General features: G+C 37.4%; 2 protein-coding genes across 2 annotated transcripts in view; both read right to left on the bottom strand.

Moving 5' to 3' along the window:
• The window catches only part of EFCAB3 (EF-hand calcium binding domain 3), a 146,244-nt gene that overhangs the window by 65,293 nt on the left and 64,655 nt on the right, over positions 1–16,296 (bottom strand). Inside the window, exons 23-31 of the mRNA XM_043904952.1 lie at positions 15,951–16,004; positions 10,346–10,447; positions 8,658–8,711; positions 7,901–8,005; positions 5,835–5,888; positions 5,264–5,368; positions 2,734–2,787; positions 1,561–1,665; positions 211–264 (exon numbers count right to left, since the gene is read on the bottom strand). Coding sequence (XP_043760887.1) covers positions 211–264; positions 1,561–1,665; positions 2,734–2,787; positions 5,264–5,368; positions 5,835–5,888; positions 7,901–8,005; positions 8,658–8,711; positions 10,346–10,447; positions 15,951–16,004 — 687 coding nt within the window. The remainder of the gene's footprint in view (positions 1–210; positions 265–1,560; positions 1,666–2,733; positions 2,788–5,263; positions 5,369–5,834; positions 5,889–7,900; positions 8,006–8,657; positions 8,712–10,345; positions 10,448–15,950; positions 16,005–16,296) is intronic.
• Positions 3,939–5,099, bottom strand: LOC122695668 (uncharacterized protein C9orf40-like). Its single transcript, XM_043905783.1, has 2 exons — positions 5,051–5,099; positions 3,939–4,661 (listed from the first exon to the last, which is right to left on the bottom strand). The coding sequence occupies exons 1-2, from the start codon at positions 5,097–5,099 to the stop codon at positions 4,024–4,026; spliced, it is 687 nt and encodes a 228-aa protein (XP_043761718.1). The 3' UTR covers positions 3,939–4,023.

The raw sequence follows: 16,296 nt of genomic DNA, 5'->3' as shown, positions 1-16,296 counted from the left end.
ATATGGTTCTATCCAGAAAACAGTGTTAGAAACTTCCTACAGTAATATACTTTAACTTGTATCTTAAAGGGCAGTGCACCCAAAGAAGAATGATACGTTATGAGTCATAACAATGGATCAATAAATTGGCAGGAAGCAAACTTGGAATATTTAAAAGAAAATGCTAAGGATTTTATTTTTACTTGCTCTTTCATCATACTTTTCACTCACCTTTCAGGGCCTTCACACTTTTTAGCAATCTATTCTTAAATACTTTTCCATCAGCTGTAATATAAAACACAATTAAGAATATAGGTTAAATGATGGAAAGATTAACAAAGACAGCACAGAGACAACATAACATCCATAATTTCAGGAGAAATAAAACACTCCTTTCTGATTTGTTTAGAAGTTATTCTGTTTTATCCTCAAGTAAGAATGAAACTAAAGCTGAAGGAAGCTTGCACTGATATAAATCTACCTATTCATGAGAAATAGATGGGGAAACAGTGGAAACAGTGGCTGACTTTATTTTTTGGGCTCCAAAATCACTGCAGATTGTGATAAGCAGCCATGAAATTAAAAGATGCTTACTCCTTGGAAGGAAAGTTATGACCAACCTAGACAGCAAATTAAAAAAGCAGAGACATTACTTTGTCAACAAAGTTTCTGTCTAGTCAAAGCTATGGTTTTGCCTGTAGTCATGTATGGATATGAGCGTTGGACCATAAAGAAAGCTGAGCGCTGAAGAATTGATGCTTTTGAACTGTGGTGTTGGAGAAGACTCTTGAAAGTCCCTTAGACTGCAAGGACATCCAACCAGTCCATCCTAAAGGAGATCAGTCCTGGATGTTCATTGGAAGGATTGATGTTGAAGCTGAAACTCCAATGCTTTGGCCACCTGATGCGAAGAGCTGACTCATTGGAAAAGACCCTGATGCTGGGCAAGATTGAGGGCAGGAGGAGAAGGGGACAACAGAGGATGAGATGGTTGGATGGCATCACTGACTCAATGGACATGGGTTTGGGTGGACTCCAGGAGTTGGTGATGGACAGGGAGGCCTGGCGTGCTGTGGTTCATGGGGTTGCAAAGAGTCAGACACGACAGAGTGACTGAACTGAACTGATCTGTTCAATTAAAAATAGTCTTGCTTCTTTGTTTCTTCCTTTTCCCTTCCTTCTGTTTCTCCTTCAACTTCCCTTTTTGACTTGGTCATGATTTAGATTAGACAGTGCTCCCAGAGAGACAGGATAATTTAGCCCTTATGGTGGGAGACTAGTGAAAGATAGCATCATTGACTCAAGGGACCTGACTCTGAGCAAACTCTGGGAGACAGTGAAGGACAGGGAAGTCTGCTGTGTTGCAGTCCATGGAGTCACACAGTCAGACACGACTTAGCAACTGAACAACAAAAGATGTTGTCAATTTTCTGTATTAAAATGTAAGGAACACGATTTCTTCTCGTGTGAGGATTGTATTTTACAATTTAGGTTTTATTGGACAATACACATATATAATTTCACCAGTTTTCATACACAAGCCCATGACTCTAAGTTTCCCAGGCTGAGCTAAATCCTCACCATGAACTGGCAGCGTTTCCAGCAGCTCCTCCTGCTCCTCAGTAGTGAGTGCTAGCCCCATTCTCCTCATCACATTGTCCAGATCGCTGACATTAACCTTCTCTCCTTTGGAAAGATGGGAATTGTTAACATGTAACAATTTTAGGACTCATTTTAGGGAAAAACTCTGATGCTGGGAAAGATTGAAAACAAAAGGAGAGGGGGCAGCAGAGAATGAGATGGTTAGATAGCATTACCAGCATGAATTTGAGCAAACTGTGAGATGGTCGAGGACAGAGGAGCCTGGCATGCTGCAGTCTATGGGGTTGTAAAGAGTCAGACACAACATATAGACTGAACAACAACAACAACAGCAATTTTAGGAATGGACTAAAGATTTCAAACTATGAAAAAGATTACCTATGTGGCATCATCTTTAATTAGACGAGAAAATTGACTATGAAATTTGTTAAACTATGTAGATTCAAAGGACATGTGGGTGGGTGGATTGAGTCAGAAATAGAATTCATACTTTTAAATCAAGCAAAAGAAAAGCTTTTATAATTCCAGATATAAGTCAAAAGCCATTAAGTTTCCTGAACTATTGGGTCTTCAGACACAGAAACTGAATTTCCTAGCTACCCTACAAAAATTTACCTTGAGATTGGACAGTGTTGACCTACATTTTGGGCTTCCTGGGTGGCTCAGCTGGTAAAGAATCTGCCTGCAATGCAGGAGACCTGGGTTTTTGGTTGTTTAAACAATGGTGAAGTGGAAAACATTATTGATAAAAACATCACATAATATAGCTATATTCAGGGAAAATCCCACATCAGATTATAAAAGAAACATTTAACAATAAATTTGTAGAGAGTCAATTTCAGCTCAGTTGCTCAGTCATGTCCAACTCTTTGTGACCCCATGGACTCAGCATGCCAGGCTTCCCTGTCCATCACCAACTCCTGGAGCCTGCTCAAACTCATGTCCATTGAGTCGGTGATGCCATCCAACCATCTCGTCCTCTGTTGTCCTGTTCTCCTTCAATCTTTCCCAGCATCAGGGTCTTTTGCCAATTTAGCACGTCAATAATAGCCCAAAGAAAAAATGGCTGTTTAAAAACATCTTTTTTGAAAAAATAAAGCATTAAGGTCTTACTTAAAAATGAATTCTCTTTCCCCCTAACTGCTTACTCACCAGTGAAATTTTTTGCATCATCCATTGCCACAGCCAAATCAACCATTTGATTCTCTGTAAGAAAAGATAATTCAGGCACAGAAAAAAACTTAGAGAAAAATTTTATAAAACATTTAAGTTGTAAGTTATAAACAATTAAGTTGTAAAATATTGGAATTTATCTAGTTTTCATGATTTTCTTTAGTAACTCTTTTAACTCAAAATACACAAGAAACAGGAAAGATCAAAATGTTGGCATGAGCATTCATTTAATTAATATCACTTTCTGTATAGTATCAAATAATCCTTAATGTAAAGAAGCAAGTTTAATAGCAATCCCATCTAATAGAGGGATTACTATTAAATCTATTTATATAAATAGTATAAATCTAAATCTATACTATTAAAAGAGGCCTTTCCCTTTTTTCCAACTCAATAACTGGAACATATTTTAATGGTCAAGATAGAATCTGTAAACTTGAAGTTGTTTATTTACATAAGCATCTGACTCTTAAAGCTTAACAGTATGCTATCTTCCCACTCTCTAAATTTTGCTTATGTTCCCCACCACCAACCTTCAGGACTGTAAACTATATGAGAGCAGGGACCATGCCTTAATTTCCTTTATACTATGAGGTATAATTTGTCTATCATTCAGGGTTTTGTATATAGTTTGTGCTAGCTAGACAAATGAATTTCAAAGGTGCAGAAATAGTCACTTTTGGATTAGAAAAAAATTTTGTCTGTGTTATTGAATCAAGGATCCTAAAAATAGTTTATTGGTAGTAATATCTTTTCTGGTAGGAATCATCTTGAGGACTCCTAGCTAATATGTAGGGATGATGACTACCAGCATTATTAAACCCAGGGAGAGTGAAGTTTTATTTTATTTTTTTTGTATTAGAAAGTATTTTATTAATAAGTTATTATAAAACAATATTCATTTCATGTACACAAATTAACTTTTTGGTGCAACAACAGGAATATCTGAATGTTTCCCATCTATTTCTGTAACAGTCAGAATTCCATTTTGTAAGACTGATATCTTCAAATTTAGAACCTACACATACATTTTTCTTAAGAATGCACACATATTGTACTTCCCCTATAACTGCACTATATCCTTGACAAATCCCCATTGGGAGGTACAGTAGTGACTGCAGGCATTCATCTTTGAAACAACTTTTCCTCTTTTTTCAGGTTTGGGAATGATATCACATTAAGTATGGAAAATAACTTTGTTCTTTAACATAAATTCACTTAGAGATGTCTCCTCGAGTTGAGAAAAACCCACTTCTTTAGCTCCTTCTGTCAAGACTCCATATCAATCTCAGCCACTTCATTCTTGCCCTGCAGTGCTGTTTCTATCAGGTTGTCTTCGCTTACAACTTCAATGTCTGCCAGATCAATAGGCGGTAAAGGGTTCCTCCGGTACTGGAAAGTGTTATACTGCCAAAATTCTTCACTGAGCTGGCGCGGTGCGGCCCCCCAGTCTCCCCGCTGGGACTCTGCGCGCCCCGCCCCATCGTCGCCACCGCCTCTCAGGGGCCGGACATCCCGGGGCTCCTCCCCCGGCCCGCGGGGCCGCACGGGCGGCTGCAGCAGCTGCGACTCGCCGGTCTCCAGGCCGCGGCCCTCACGCTCCGCGCCGCCCTGAGCACCGGTATCCCCGTCGTCGCGGCGCTTGCCGGGCGAAACCGAAGGCTCAGTCATAGCCCCCGCGTCGATTTTACGCTTTCGGGGCAGCTCGGGGAAGCCGAGGGGCCGCCCGGGATGCGAGGCCCCCGGCGGCGGGATCCAGAGCGGCGGCGGCGGCGGCTCCTCAGGAAAGTCGCAGAGCAGGAGCCGCTTCCAAGGCACGTGGAACGTCCGAGAGTGAAGTTTTAAACTACAAACTAGGCTAAAACTGTTTCCTCTGTTGAGGTCAGAAGCTAGGCTAAAACTGTTTCCTATGTTAAGGCCAGATATAGGTAAGGGTAACTTAGAAGATGTTTACTGGTAGCAGCAGCCTAACTTAGCTATACCTGCCAAGCCCTAGCTGAGAACAGAACACTGAAGGAAGAAGAGCAATTTGTTCACTTTGATTGGCATGTACTGGCTCTGCTGAAAGATGTGCTTTCTAGCTTTCTTACAGAAACTTGCTTTTTATTAGTTTTTTTTTTTTTTTTTTAAATTCAAAGCCACTGGCTTTGTTAGACTCTAATAAAGGAATCTTAGACTGGGGCTCATCCCTTTGCAATTTCTTCCTAATGAATTAGGAAGTGCCTTTTTGACACTTTTATCAAGGTTAATTGGTCTTATTGGGTCATAACTTTATCTTACTTAAGAAAAGGTATACGTGGGAGGGAGAGAATGAGGAAAGGAAGGTGCGTGCAAAATGATAACATCTGTTAACTTTAGCCTGTATTTGTTATATTGGTCTCTATTTTTATATATGTTTGAAATATTTCATAAGTTTTCAAAAGAGATTAAAAAAGAGGTTTACGTTCTGAAGCTTTTGTGTAGGAACCCTAAGGTTCCCCCTAGGTACAGTGGTATCTGAAACACTTACCATCAACTGGCAGATGGGTCAGAAGATTTTCATAGTCCTCTTTCTCAGGCTGAATTCCCATGTTCTTCATTAGAGTGTCCAGTTTATTGACACTTATTTTTTTCCCTTAGGAAAGAAAGAGGATGTACATAAGAAATACAAGCAAGAAGTGGAAGATTATGTCTTTAAGTGGATTCTATCTTTGAGTTTCACCCTAAGTAGAGGGTGAAACACTGGCCATTTAAGTGAACCCAGAGAGTTAGTATTGGAGTCAAGAAGAGAAAATGCTCTCTTAACACTGTGCTGTAGCTTTTAATTGAAGTAATCATGGGTGAAAAAGAAGAATTAGATAAACATATGAACTGTGATAAAGACAACCAACCCAATGAAATAAAAATTTCAAACTTGCTACATGTTACTAACAATGAGTTCTTCAAATATACTTATACCCAAAGAAGAATAGTAGGTTACCAGGCCTAAATTCAGTATCAGTACATTAGTGGAACATTGAAAGAGCAAAATCCTAATCAGACATTTTAAAAAGCAGATGCAAAACACAATAAATTTTAGATGCTATTCTCATGATTCTTACCTTTGAGAGGTTTCACACTATTCAGTAATCTTTTCTTATATACCTTTCCATCTCCTGAAAGATATGGTAAAACTCAAGTCAAAAGAAAAAGGACAAGCTCTTGTCATTTTATAAGAATTTTACACAATTCACCTAGAAAATTATTCTATTTCACTTTCAAATTATAACAAAAGGTAAGGACTGTTCTCAATCTATCCTTTATGTGGAACACACAGCAGTAGCTGATGCAGGCTACACACACAGACACACACACACACAAGATTCTTTCTTCTCATTCTTCTCTTCTTTAATGGCTCTTTGACTCCTCTGCCTTTTTCTTTTTGCCTTGCCTATGCTCTAGGCCCAGGATGTATTCCTATAAGTATATGTTTAGATCTAATGACAGATCCTAAAAAGGGATGACATTAAAGACAGGTAGCAACCCAAGCAGTAACATAAAACAATACTGAAATGAAAAAAAATTGTTCTCTAAACAAAATCTTTTCATAAATGGAGGTGAAATTCAACAGAGGCAGAGAACAAGGGACAGCTACCAGCCTAACTCATCCCCACAGGTGTTATCTGCGTCTGGGGAGAGGCCTCCATTCTGTGGCAGGAGTGTCTGCAGAGTGGACAGAACCCTCAGCACCAGGCATATGCAGGCAGTCATCTCCATTACAGTCCATCTGCTTCTTTCTGCATCTCTATCCTGCTTTCTTGGAGCCAATATCCTAAGAATGTTGCATTTCTCACAACTGGCCCCGTGAGAGCAGTTGGGCGGGGGGATGCTAGACACAGTGAGTAGTCATAGCCTCAGGTGTATGTGGGGAGGATTCACAGGAGGCATTGAGCATTTGCTGCCCAGGGTGCCAATTCTGCCACTAAGGTCACTAACTTCCTTAGTGATGTGTAGGCTCTCTCACAGGGACAGACTTTATTTTCTTGGGCTCCAAAATCACTGCAGATGGTGATTGCAGCCATGAAACTAAAAGATGCTTCTTGTAAGAAAAGCTATGACAAACCTAGACAGCATATTAAAAAGCATAGACATTACTTTGCCAATAAAGCTCTGTCTAGTCAAAGGTATGGTTTTTTCCAGTAGTCATGTATGGATGTGAGCATTGGAACATAAAGAAAGCTGAGGGCCTAAGAATTGATGCTTTTGAACTGTGGTGTTGGAGAAGACTCTTGAGAGTCCCCTGGACTGCAAGAAGATCCAAACAGTCCATCCTAAAGGAAATCAGTCCTGAATATTCATTGGAAGGACTGATGCTGAAGCTGAAGATCCAATACTTTGACCACCTGATGTAAAGAACTGACTCATTAGAAGAGACCCTGAAGTTGGGAAAGATTGAAGGCAGGAGGAGAAGGGGACGACAGAGGATGATGGTTGGATGGCATCACCAACTCGATGGACATAAGTTTGAATAAGCTCTGGGAGTGATGGTCAGGGAAGCCTGGTGTGCTGCAGTCCATGGGTCACAAAGAGTCAGACATGACTGAGTGACTGAACTGAACTGAGGCTCTCTCTTGCCTGGGGAACAATGAGGGATGGGAACTATGGGGCAGGGGAAGAATGTCTATATGTTGAGGTCTCTGGAGTTAGGCAGGAGGTACAGTTGAAGCACAGGCTGGCCTCTAGGGTCTCTGTGGGTGAGTCTACGCAGGGCACAGGAGGTGAAACTTTTGAGGAACTAAGTCACTGGGATACTGACCAATCAGAGCGGGTGCTGACAATATAAGCACACGGTCCAGAAGGGTCCCTGGCTCTCACATGTTTACACTTTAGCTGCTGGACTGTGGGAGAGCTACTGGGGGAGGAACTGAGCATGTGGGGTGCATTTTCAGAGGACTACCTAACAATTTAGCTGTGTAGCTATTAAAATAAAAAAATATTTAACCACTGGCTGAATAGAAAAGAGAGAAGTCTCTCACTTCCAAACGAAAACACAAGTGACAGTAACAAAGTTTCTTATGTCTGATCTGCATTTTTCTTAGGGGGTTTCTCAGGGCACTGGACAATTCTCACCCCAAAGCCCACAATATCACATTTCCCTGAGCACCGTGATGGGATGTTAACTACTCACTAGAGATTGGCAGAGTTTTTGACAGCAGAAACTGTTCTTTTTCAGTGAGCTCAAGTCCCATGTTTCCCAGCACAGTTTTAAAGTCACTGGCTTCTACTTTGTCTCCTTTGAATAGACAGGAATTGTTTCAGGTGATAATATTAAGAGGTCTAATTATTCTAAATTATAAAAAAATAATCCAGTACAACCTTACTTTTAACTGCAGGATGAAGTTTAAATACATGAGCTGACTTCACTTACACAGAGTTATTGTGACATCCATTATTTGAAAAGGCTTTTTAAATTCAAATAAGAAGATAGATAACATTTCTATCCTGTGCATGGGTCAATCTGGCACAGAGTAACACGGAGGCACAATGATTCGTGATGGTAAGTAGAGTCTACAGGTAAGTAATATCTCTGTTACTGCTTCTTAACCTGAATTATGGAACAGACTGTTTCCTGATGCAAAAACTTCACATTAAGATTCATTGTGTTCACCTATATTTTGATTTTTTTAAACACTAGGGAAATGAGAGCACATTACTGGCCAAAACACTGGACAAGTTAATATTCCTTATGGAGAGTGCCCACACTTTCTCTAAATCTCTAATAATCTAAACTAGTATCAATAAGTCAAAATTATCAATAAATAGATAAAAGAGCAGAGTGAACTTACTAATGACTGGACAGAGTAAACTACTGCTGTTAAGTAAGTAATTCTCCATAAAACATCAAGATCTCAATTTTATAACATGTGATACCAATTCTTACTCACCTGTAAAAGTGTTTGCTGCATCCATCAACACATCCAAGTCAACCTTTTCATCTTCTATAAGAAATTCAGAATTTAGATTCAGGTATGTGTGCTAAGTGGCTCAGTGGTAAAGAATCCACCTGCCAATTCAGGAGACACAGGTTTGAACCCTGGGTTGGAAGATCCCCTGGAGAAGGCAATGGCAACCCACTCCAGTATTCTTGCCTGGGAAATCCCATGGACAGAGGAGCCTGGTGGGCTATAGTCCATGGGGTCACAAAAGAGTTGGACAGGACTTAGAGACTAAACAACAACAATAACAAAGATAATAAGGTATCTTTAACAAAGATAATTGAAAAATTAAATACACAAGTCTCTTCAATAAGTAGTTTGGGAAATCTGAAACATTTTCTTTTTTTTTAAATATTTATTTATTTGTTTATTCATTTGACTGCCTCGAGTCTTAGCTGTGGTATGTGGGACCTACTTCCCTGACCAGGGATTGAACCCTGGCCCCTTACACTGGGAGCACAGAATCTTAGCCACTGGACCACCAGGGAAGTCCCCTGAAACATTTTCTTAAACCACATACCAAGATAAACTCAAAATGGATTAAAGATTTAAATGCAAGACCTGAAACCGTAAAACTAGAAAAAAACATAGGCAGTAAGCTCTTCAACACTGGACTTAGAAATATATATATTTTTTGGATGTGTCTCCTAGGCAAGGGAAACAAAAGCAAAAATATTCAAATGGAATTATGTTAAACTAAAATTCTTTTGTACATAAAAAGAAACCATCAACAAAATGAGAAGGCAACCTACTGAATGGGAGAAGATATCTGCAAATATATATCTAGTAAGGGGTTAATGTATCTATTAATAATAAATACATTGCACAGAAATAGTATAAATAGTTGCCAAATAAATAAAGCAATACAACACAATGCTGGCATATTGTTGGCACTCAATAAATGTTTGCTGAATGAATTAATTAAAGAAAGAAATGTATTTAAAACTCATGACTTTCATCCTTGAACAATGAAGTCTTACTCTAGTAAAAGATCTTTCTAATCCTTGGGGTTCCATGCTATTACAAAGGAAACTTGAAACCAGCCCTCATGCCAGACAAGATTATCCGATGAAGAAAGAAGAGACTACTCCCCTCCTTTTCTTCAGTCTGAGTCCTTTTATCTTAGCCCTGATTCCATCCCAGTTACGCTATTTAACAAAAAAAAAGGTCAGTCTATATTCTTATGTATGTATCTTTATATTATCTTTTCCTAATTCTTTCTTCTTACCTTTCCTTTATCTTTCTTCCTTATCTTACTCAATTGGCTGATACCTTGTATCTAAATTTCCTGTAATTACTTCAATTATGTCCTAAAAAGGATTTTTCTCTCTGTTCTGTTTCCCCCCACCCCATTTTTTGTTCTGAGGCAATCCCATGGTCCACAGTCTTCTGATTCACACTTTTATTCTCTATCTTGCTTTCACCTACCACATCAGATCAGTCTTCCCAATATATTACCAATGTGGCTCCCTAAATAAGACCCTTATTATCTGGATTTTTATAAGGCTGTATCATCTGGATTTCAGCAATAGCCTCTACATTGTATCTTTGCTTTCAGTTTTCTCTTCCGAACATGTCACAGCTTTCAGAATGAGCTGAGTTATCGTCTACAAGATAAAGGCATCCTAAAGGCTCACCAGTAGGTAGGTGGGTTTGCAAGTCCTGGATTTCCTTTGCTTCAAGGTTGAATCCAGTGTTTTGTAGAACATTACTCAGGTCACTGACATTAACCTTGCCTCCTTAATAAAAACAAGAGAAAATAGAAAAAATGTCACGAAATGAAAAATTCAGACTATCAACACTTACCTAGAAATAAAAGCACAAAAGAGCTTTACAGCAAGTTGTGTGGAATCAGAAACAAAATATGATCCCAAAACTAATTGGGAGAAGTTTATATTGGGGAGAAAAAAGTAAAGAAAGAATTTGGCAACTCTGGTAAATTAGACAACAACCAAATCATGTCATTCTTGTCAAAAAGTAAGATCTGAAACTTCCCACAGTAACAATAAATTAGCTTCTTAATGTAATTTATACTACAGAAAAACTAGTTAATGAGGCAGACTTTCTAAATACAAAATGACAAGAAGAAATCACAGAAGGAATGACTGATATAAACACACAAAAATGAAAAATGTCTGTATACTGAAGTACAACATAGTGGACAGAAAGTAAGTTGGTGGCTGCCTAGGTCTGTGAGAGTTATAGGGAATGGGGAGTGACTGCTAATTAGTGCAGTTTCTTTTTGGTGATGAAAATGTTCTAAATTGATTGTAGTGATGGTTGCACAACTCTATTACTATACTAAAAAGCACTGAATTGTACATTTTAAATGGCTGAATTACAAGGTGTATAAATTATATTTTAATAAAACTGTTGTTAAAAAATACAACATAATAAAATAAAAATGCAAACAAACAAATGGAAAAATATTTTCTATAGACATGACAATGTGCTAATATCCTTATAAAGAAGTCATTGAAATTAATAGGAAAAATGCAAAGATGCCATAGGATAATGGACAAGATGCCAGACAAATAATTAAAAGACTGAAAGATATAATGATATAAACCATTTTCAACTTCACCAATTAAAAAATACAGACTCCATTTCTCATCTGTCAAATTAACAAGGCCAAAAAAATGTGAAACAATATATAGTGGCCAACACATAACAGTAATGGGTACTCTTATTCATTTATATAAATCAAAGAGTTAAGATCCTTTGACCTCGTAATTCTAGTTGGCAAACTCTACCTAAAAGTTGAATAAATATTTATATATAAAGACCACAGATGTATAATAGCAAAGCACTACAGACTACTTAAATGTTCAATAAGAAAAGAAAAATCAAACCAGCTTTACAACAAATGTTAAAGAGACTTACATAGTCAAGAAATACAAGAGAAGAAAAAAGATCTACAAAATCAACCCCAAACAATTAAAATGGCAATAGGAACATATATATCAATAATTACTTTAAATGTAAATGGATTAAATGTTCCAACCAAAAGACACAGGCTGTCTGAATGGATACAAAAACAAGACCATATCTATGCTGTCTACAGAAAACCCACTTCAGACCTAAAGACACATATAGACTGAATATGAGAGGATGGAAAAATATATTCCATGCAAATTGGAAGCAAAAGAAAGCTGGAGTAGGAATCTTCATATCAGAAAAAATAGACCTTAAAGTAAAGAAGATTACAAGAGATAAGGAAGGACACTACATAATGATCAAGGGATTAATCCAGGAGGAAAACATAACAACTGTAAATATCTATGCACCCAACATAGGAGCACCTCAATACATAAAACAAACACTAACAGACATAAAAGGAGAAATTGACAGTAACACAATAATAGTAGGAGACTTAAACACCCCACTCACACCAATGGACATCATCAAAACCGAAAATTAATAAGGAAACACAAGTCTTAAATGATACATTAGATGAGATGGATCTCATTTTTATCTTCAGGACATTCCATCCAAATGCAGAAGAATACACATTCTTCTCAAGTGCACATGAAACATTCTCCAGGATAGATCACATCCTGGGTCACAAATCAAACCTCAGTAAATTTAAGAAAACTGAAATCATATCAAGCATCTTCTCTGACCACAGTGCTATGAGACTAGATATCAATTACCAGAAAAAAACTATAAGAAACAGAAATACATGGAGATTACACAACACATTTCTAAATAGCCAACAGGTTACTAAAGAAATCAAAAGGAAAAAAAAAATTTCTAGAAACAAATGACAATGAAAACACGACAACTCAAAACCTACAGGATGCAGCAAAAGCAGTTCTAAGAGGGAAGTTTATAGCAATACAGTCCTACCTCAAGAAACAAGAAAAACATTGAATAGACAACCTAACTTTACACCTAAAACAACTGGAAAAAGAAGAACAAAAAACCTCCAAAATTAGTAGAAGGAAAGAAATCATAAAGATCCAAGCAGAAATAAATGAAAAAGAAATGAAAGAAACAATAGCAAAGATTAATAAAACTAAAAGCTGGTTCTTTGAGAATATAAACAAAATTGACAAGCCTTTATGCTCATCAAGAAAAAAAGAGAGAAGAATCAAATCAACAAAATTAGACCTGAAAAAGGAGAGGTTACAACAGACAATGCAGAAATACAAAGGATTATAAGAGACTATTTTGAACAACTATATGGCAAAAAAATGGATAACCTGGAAGAAATGGACAGATTCTTAGAAAAGTTCAATCTTCCAAGACTGAACCAGGAAGAAATAGAAATTATGAGCAACCCAACTACAAGCACTGAAATTGAAGCTGGGATCAAAAAATCTCCCCAAAAACAAAAGCCCAAGACCAGATGGCTCCACAGGAGAACTCTATCAAACATTAGAGAAGAGCTAATGCCTATCCTTCTAAAACTCTTTCAAAAAATTGCAGAGGAAGGACCACTTCCAAAGTCATTCTATGCAACCACCATCACCCTGATACCAAAGTCAGACAAAGACAACACAAAAAAAGAAAACTATAGGCCTCTATCATTGATGAACATAGATGCAAAAATCCTCAACAAAATTTTAACAAACAGAATTCAGCAATACATCAAAAAGCTCACACACCATGATCAAGTTGGGTTTATTCCAGGGATGCAAGGATTCTTCAATATATGCAAATCAATCAATGTGATACACCATATTAACAAATTGAAAGATAAAAACCATATGATCATCTCAATAGATGCAGAAACAGCCTTTGTCAAAATTCAGCATCCATTAATGACCAAAGCTCTTCAAAGAATGGGCATAGAAGGAACCTACCTCAGCATAGTAAAGGCCATATATGATAAACCTAGCGCAAACATTATTCTCAATGGTTAAAAACTGAAAGCATTCCCCTTAAGATCAGGAACAAGACAGGGGTGCCCACTTTCACCACTGTTATTCAACATAGTTCTGAAAGTCCTAGATACATCAATCAGAGAAGAAAAAGAAATAAAAGGAATCCAGATCAGAAAAGAAGTAAAGCTCTCATCGTTTGTAGATGACATGATACTGTACATAAAAAAACCTAAAGACAGTATCAGAAAACTACCAGAGCTAATCAGTGAATTTAGCAAAATTGCAGGATACAAAATCAATACATAGAAATCACTTGCCTTTCTATACACTAACAATGAAAAATCAGAAAGAGAAATTAAGGAATCAATCCCATTCACCATTGCAACAAAAAGAATTAAATATCTAGGAATAAACTTACCTAAGGAGACAAAAGAACTGTACACAGAAAATTATAAGACACTAATGAAAGAAATCAAAGAGAACATAAACAGATGGAGATATTCCATGTTCCTGGGTAGGAAGAGTCAATATTATAAAAATGACTATATTACCAAACGCAATCTACAGATTCAATGTGATCCCTATTAAATTAACAATGACATTTTTCACAGAACTAGAACAAAAAATTTCACAATTCATATGGAAACACAAAAGACCCTGAATAGCGAAAACAGTCTTGAGAAAGAAGAAGGGAGCTGGAGGAATCAAACTTCCTGACTTCAGAGTATACTACAAAGCTACAGTCATCAAGACAGTATGGCACTGGCACAAGAACAGAAATATAGACCAATGGAGCAAGATAGAAAGCCCAGAAATAAACCTATGCACCTATGGGTACCTTATTTTTGACAAAGGAGGCAAGAATATGCAATGAGGCAAAGACAGCGTCTTCAATAAATGGTGCTGGGAAAACTGGATAGCTACACGTAAAAGAATGAAATTAGAGCACTTTCTAACATCACACACAAAGATAGAATCAAAATGGATTAAACACCTAAATGTGACACAAGAAACTATAAAACTCTTTGAGGAAAACATAGGCAGAACACTCAATGACATAAATCAAAGCAAGGTACTCTATGACCTACCTCCTAGATTAGTGGAAATAAAAACAAAAGTAAACAAGTGGGACCTGATTAAACTTAAAAGCTTTTGCACAGTAAAGGAAACCATAAGCAAGGTGAAAAGACAACCCTCAGAATGGGAGAAAATAATAGCAAATGAAACAAATGACAAGGGATTAATTTCCAAAATATACAAACAGCTCATACAACTCAATACCAGAAAAACAAACAACCCAGTCAAGAAGAAGTGTGGAAAAGACCTAAATAGACATTTCCCCAAGGAAGACATACAGATGGCTAACAAACACATGAAAAGATGCTCAATATCGCTCATTATTAGGGAAATGCAAATTAAAACTACAATGAGATATCACCTTACACTGGTCAGAATGGCTATCATTAAAAAGTCTACAAACAATAAATGCTGGAAAGGGTATGGAGAAAAGGGAATGCTCTTGCACTGTTGGTGGGAATGTAAATTGATTCAGCCACTATGGTAGATGGTATGGAGATTCCTTAAAGAACTAGGAATAAAACCACCATATAACCTGGCAATCCCACTCCTAGGCATATACCCTGAGGAAACCAAAATGGAAAAAGACACGTATCCCATTGTTCATTGCAGCATTAATTACAATAGCTGCACCCTAATGGAAGCAACCTAGATGTCCATCGACAGATGAATGGATAAAGAAGTTGTGGTACATATACACAATGGAGTATTACTCAGCCATAAAAAGGAACACTTTTGAGTCAGTTCTGATGAGGTGGATGAACCTAGAACCTATCATACAGAGTGAAGTAAGTCAGAAAAAGAAAGATAAATATCATATTCTAATGCATATATATGGAATCTAGAAAAATGGTACTGAAGAATTTGTGTACAGGGAAGCAATGGAGAAACAGACACAGAGAATAGACTTATGGACATGGGGAGAGAGGAGGAGAGGGTGAGATGTATGGAAAGAGTAACATGGGAACTTACATCACCATGTGTAAAATTCCAGTGGGAATTTACTGTATGGCTCAGGAAACTCAAATAGGGGTTCTGTGTCAACCTGGAGGGGTGGGATGGGGAGGGAGATGGGAGGGGTTTCAGTAGGGAGGGGATATATGCATACCTATGGCTGATTCATGTTCAGGTTTGACAGAAAACAACAAAATTCTGTAAAGCAATTATCCTTCAATCAAAAAATAAATAAATTTAAAAAGAAAAGAATAATCAAGTAAATTGTGTGTGTGTAAATACAACACAATGATATAGTCTTAAAAATGATGTTTACAAATAAGTTTTCAATGATATGGTGATGACTGGGCACACATGGACACATGTCTTTTTTTCCACTCACCTTTGAAAGACTTCACACCCTTCAGCAATTCTTTCTTAAACACCTTTTTATCAGCTGTAAACAAACAAACAACAACAAAAAACCCCATGATTTAGTTTTTGATGATTCATAAAAATCAGTATTTACTTTCAGAAAGGGAAAACTTAAATTTATCAAAGTTTATTCTCAATGAAATAAAAAGTACTCAGAAAATTCAGTGTAGTGAATCTATCCACTGGACAGAAGAGAAGACTACTGCTAGTGGCATCCTACTTTGCTGAAACACACATAGCTTTTTCTTTACCATTTCTCCTCTCTCATTTGGCTTTATTTTTCTTTCTTCATTTTCCTATCCTCCTTCCCTTTT

The sequence above is a fragment of the Cervus elaphus genome, chromosome 5, assembly GCF_910594005.1.
Source record: "Cervus elaphus chromosome 5, mCerEla1.1, whole genome shotgun sequence".
Classification (NCBI taxonomy): domain Eukaryota; kingdom Metazoa; phylum Chordata; class Mammalia; order Artiodactyla; family Cervidae; genus Cervus; species Cervus elaphus.
The sequence above is the reverse complement of the archived record's forward strand: the minus strand, read 5'-3'. Positions and strand labels throughout refer to the sequence as shown.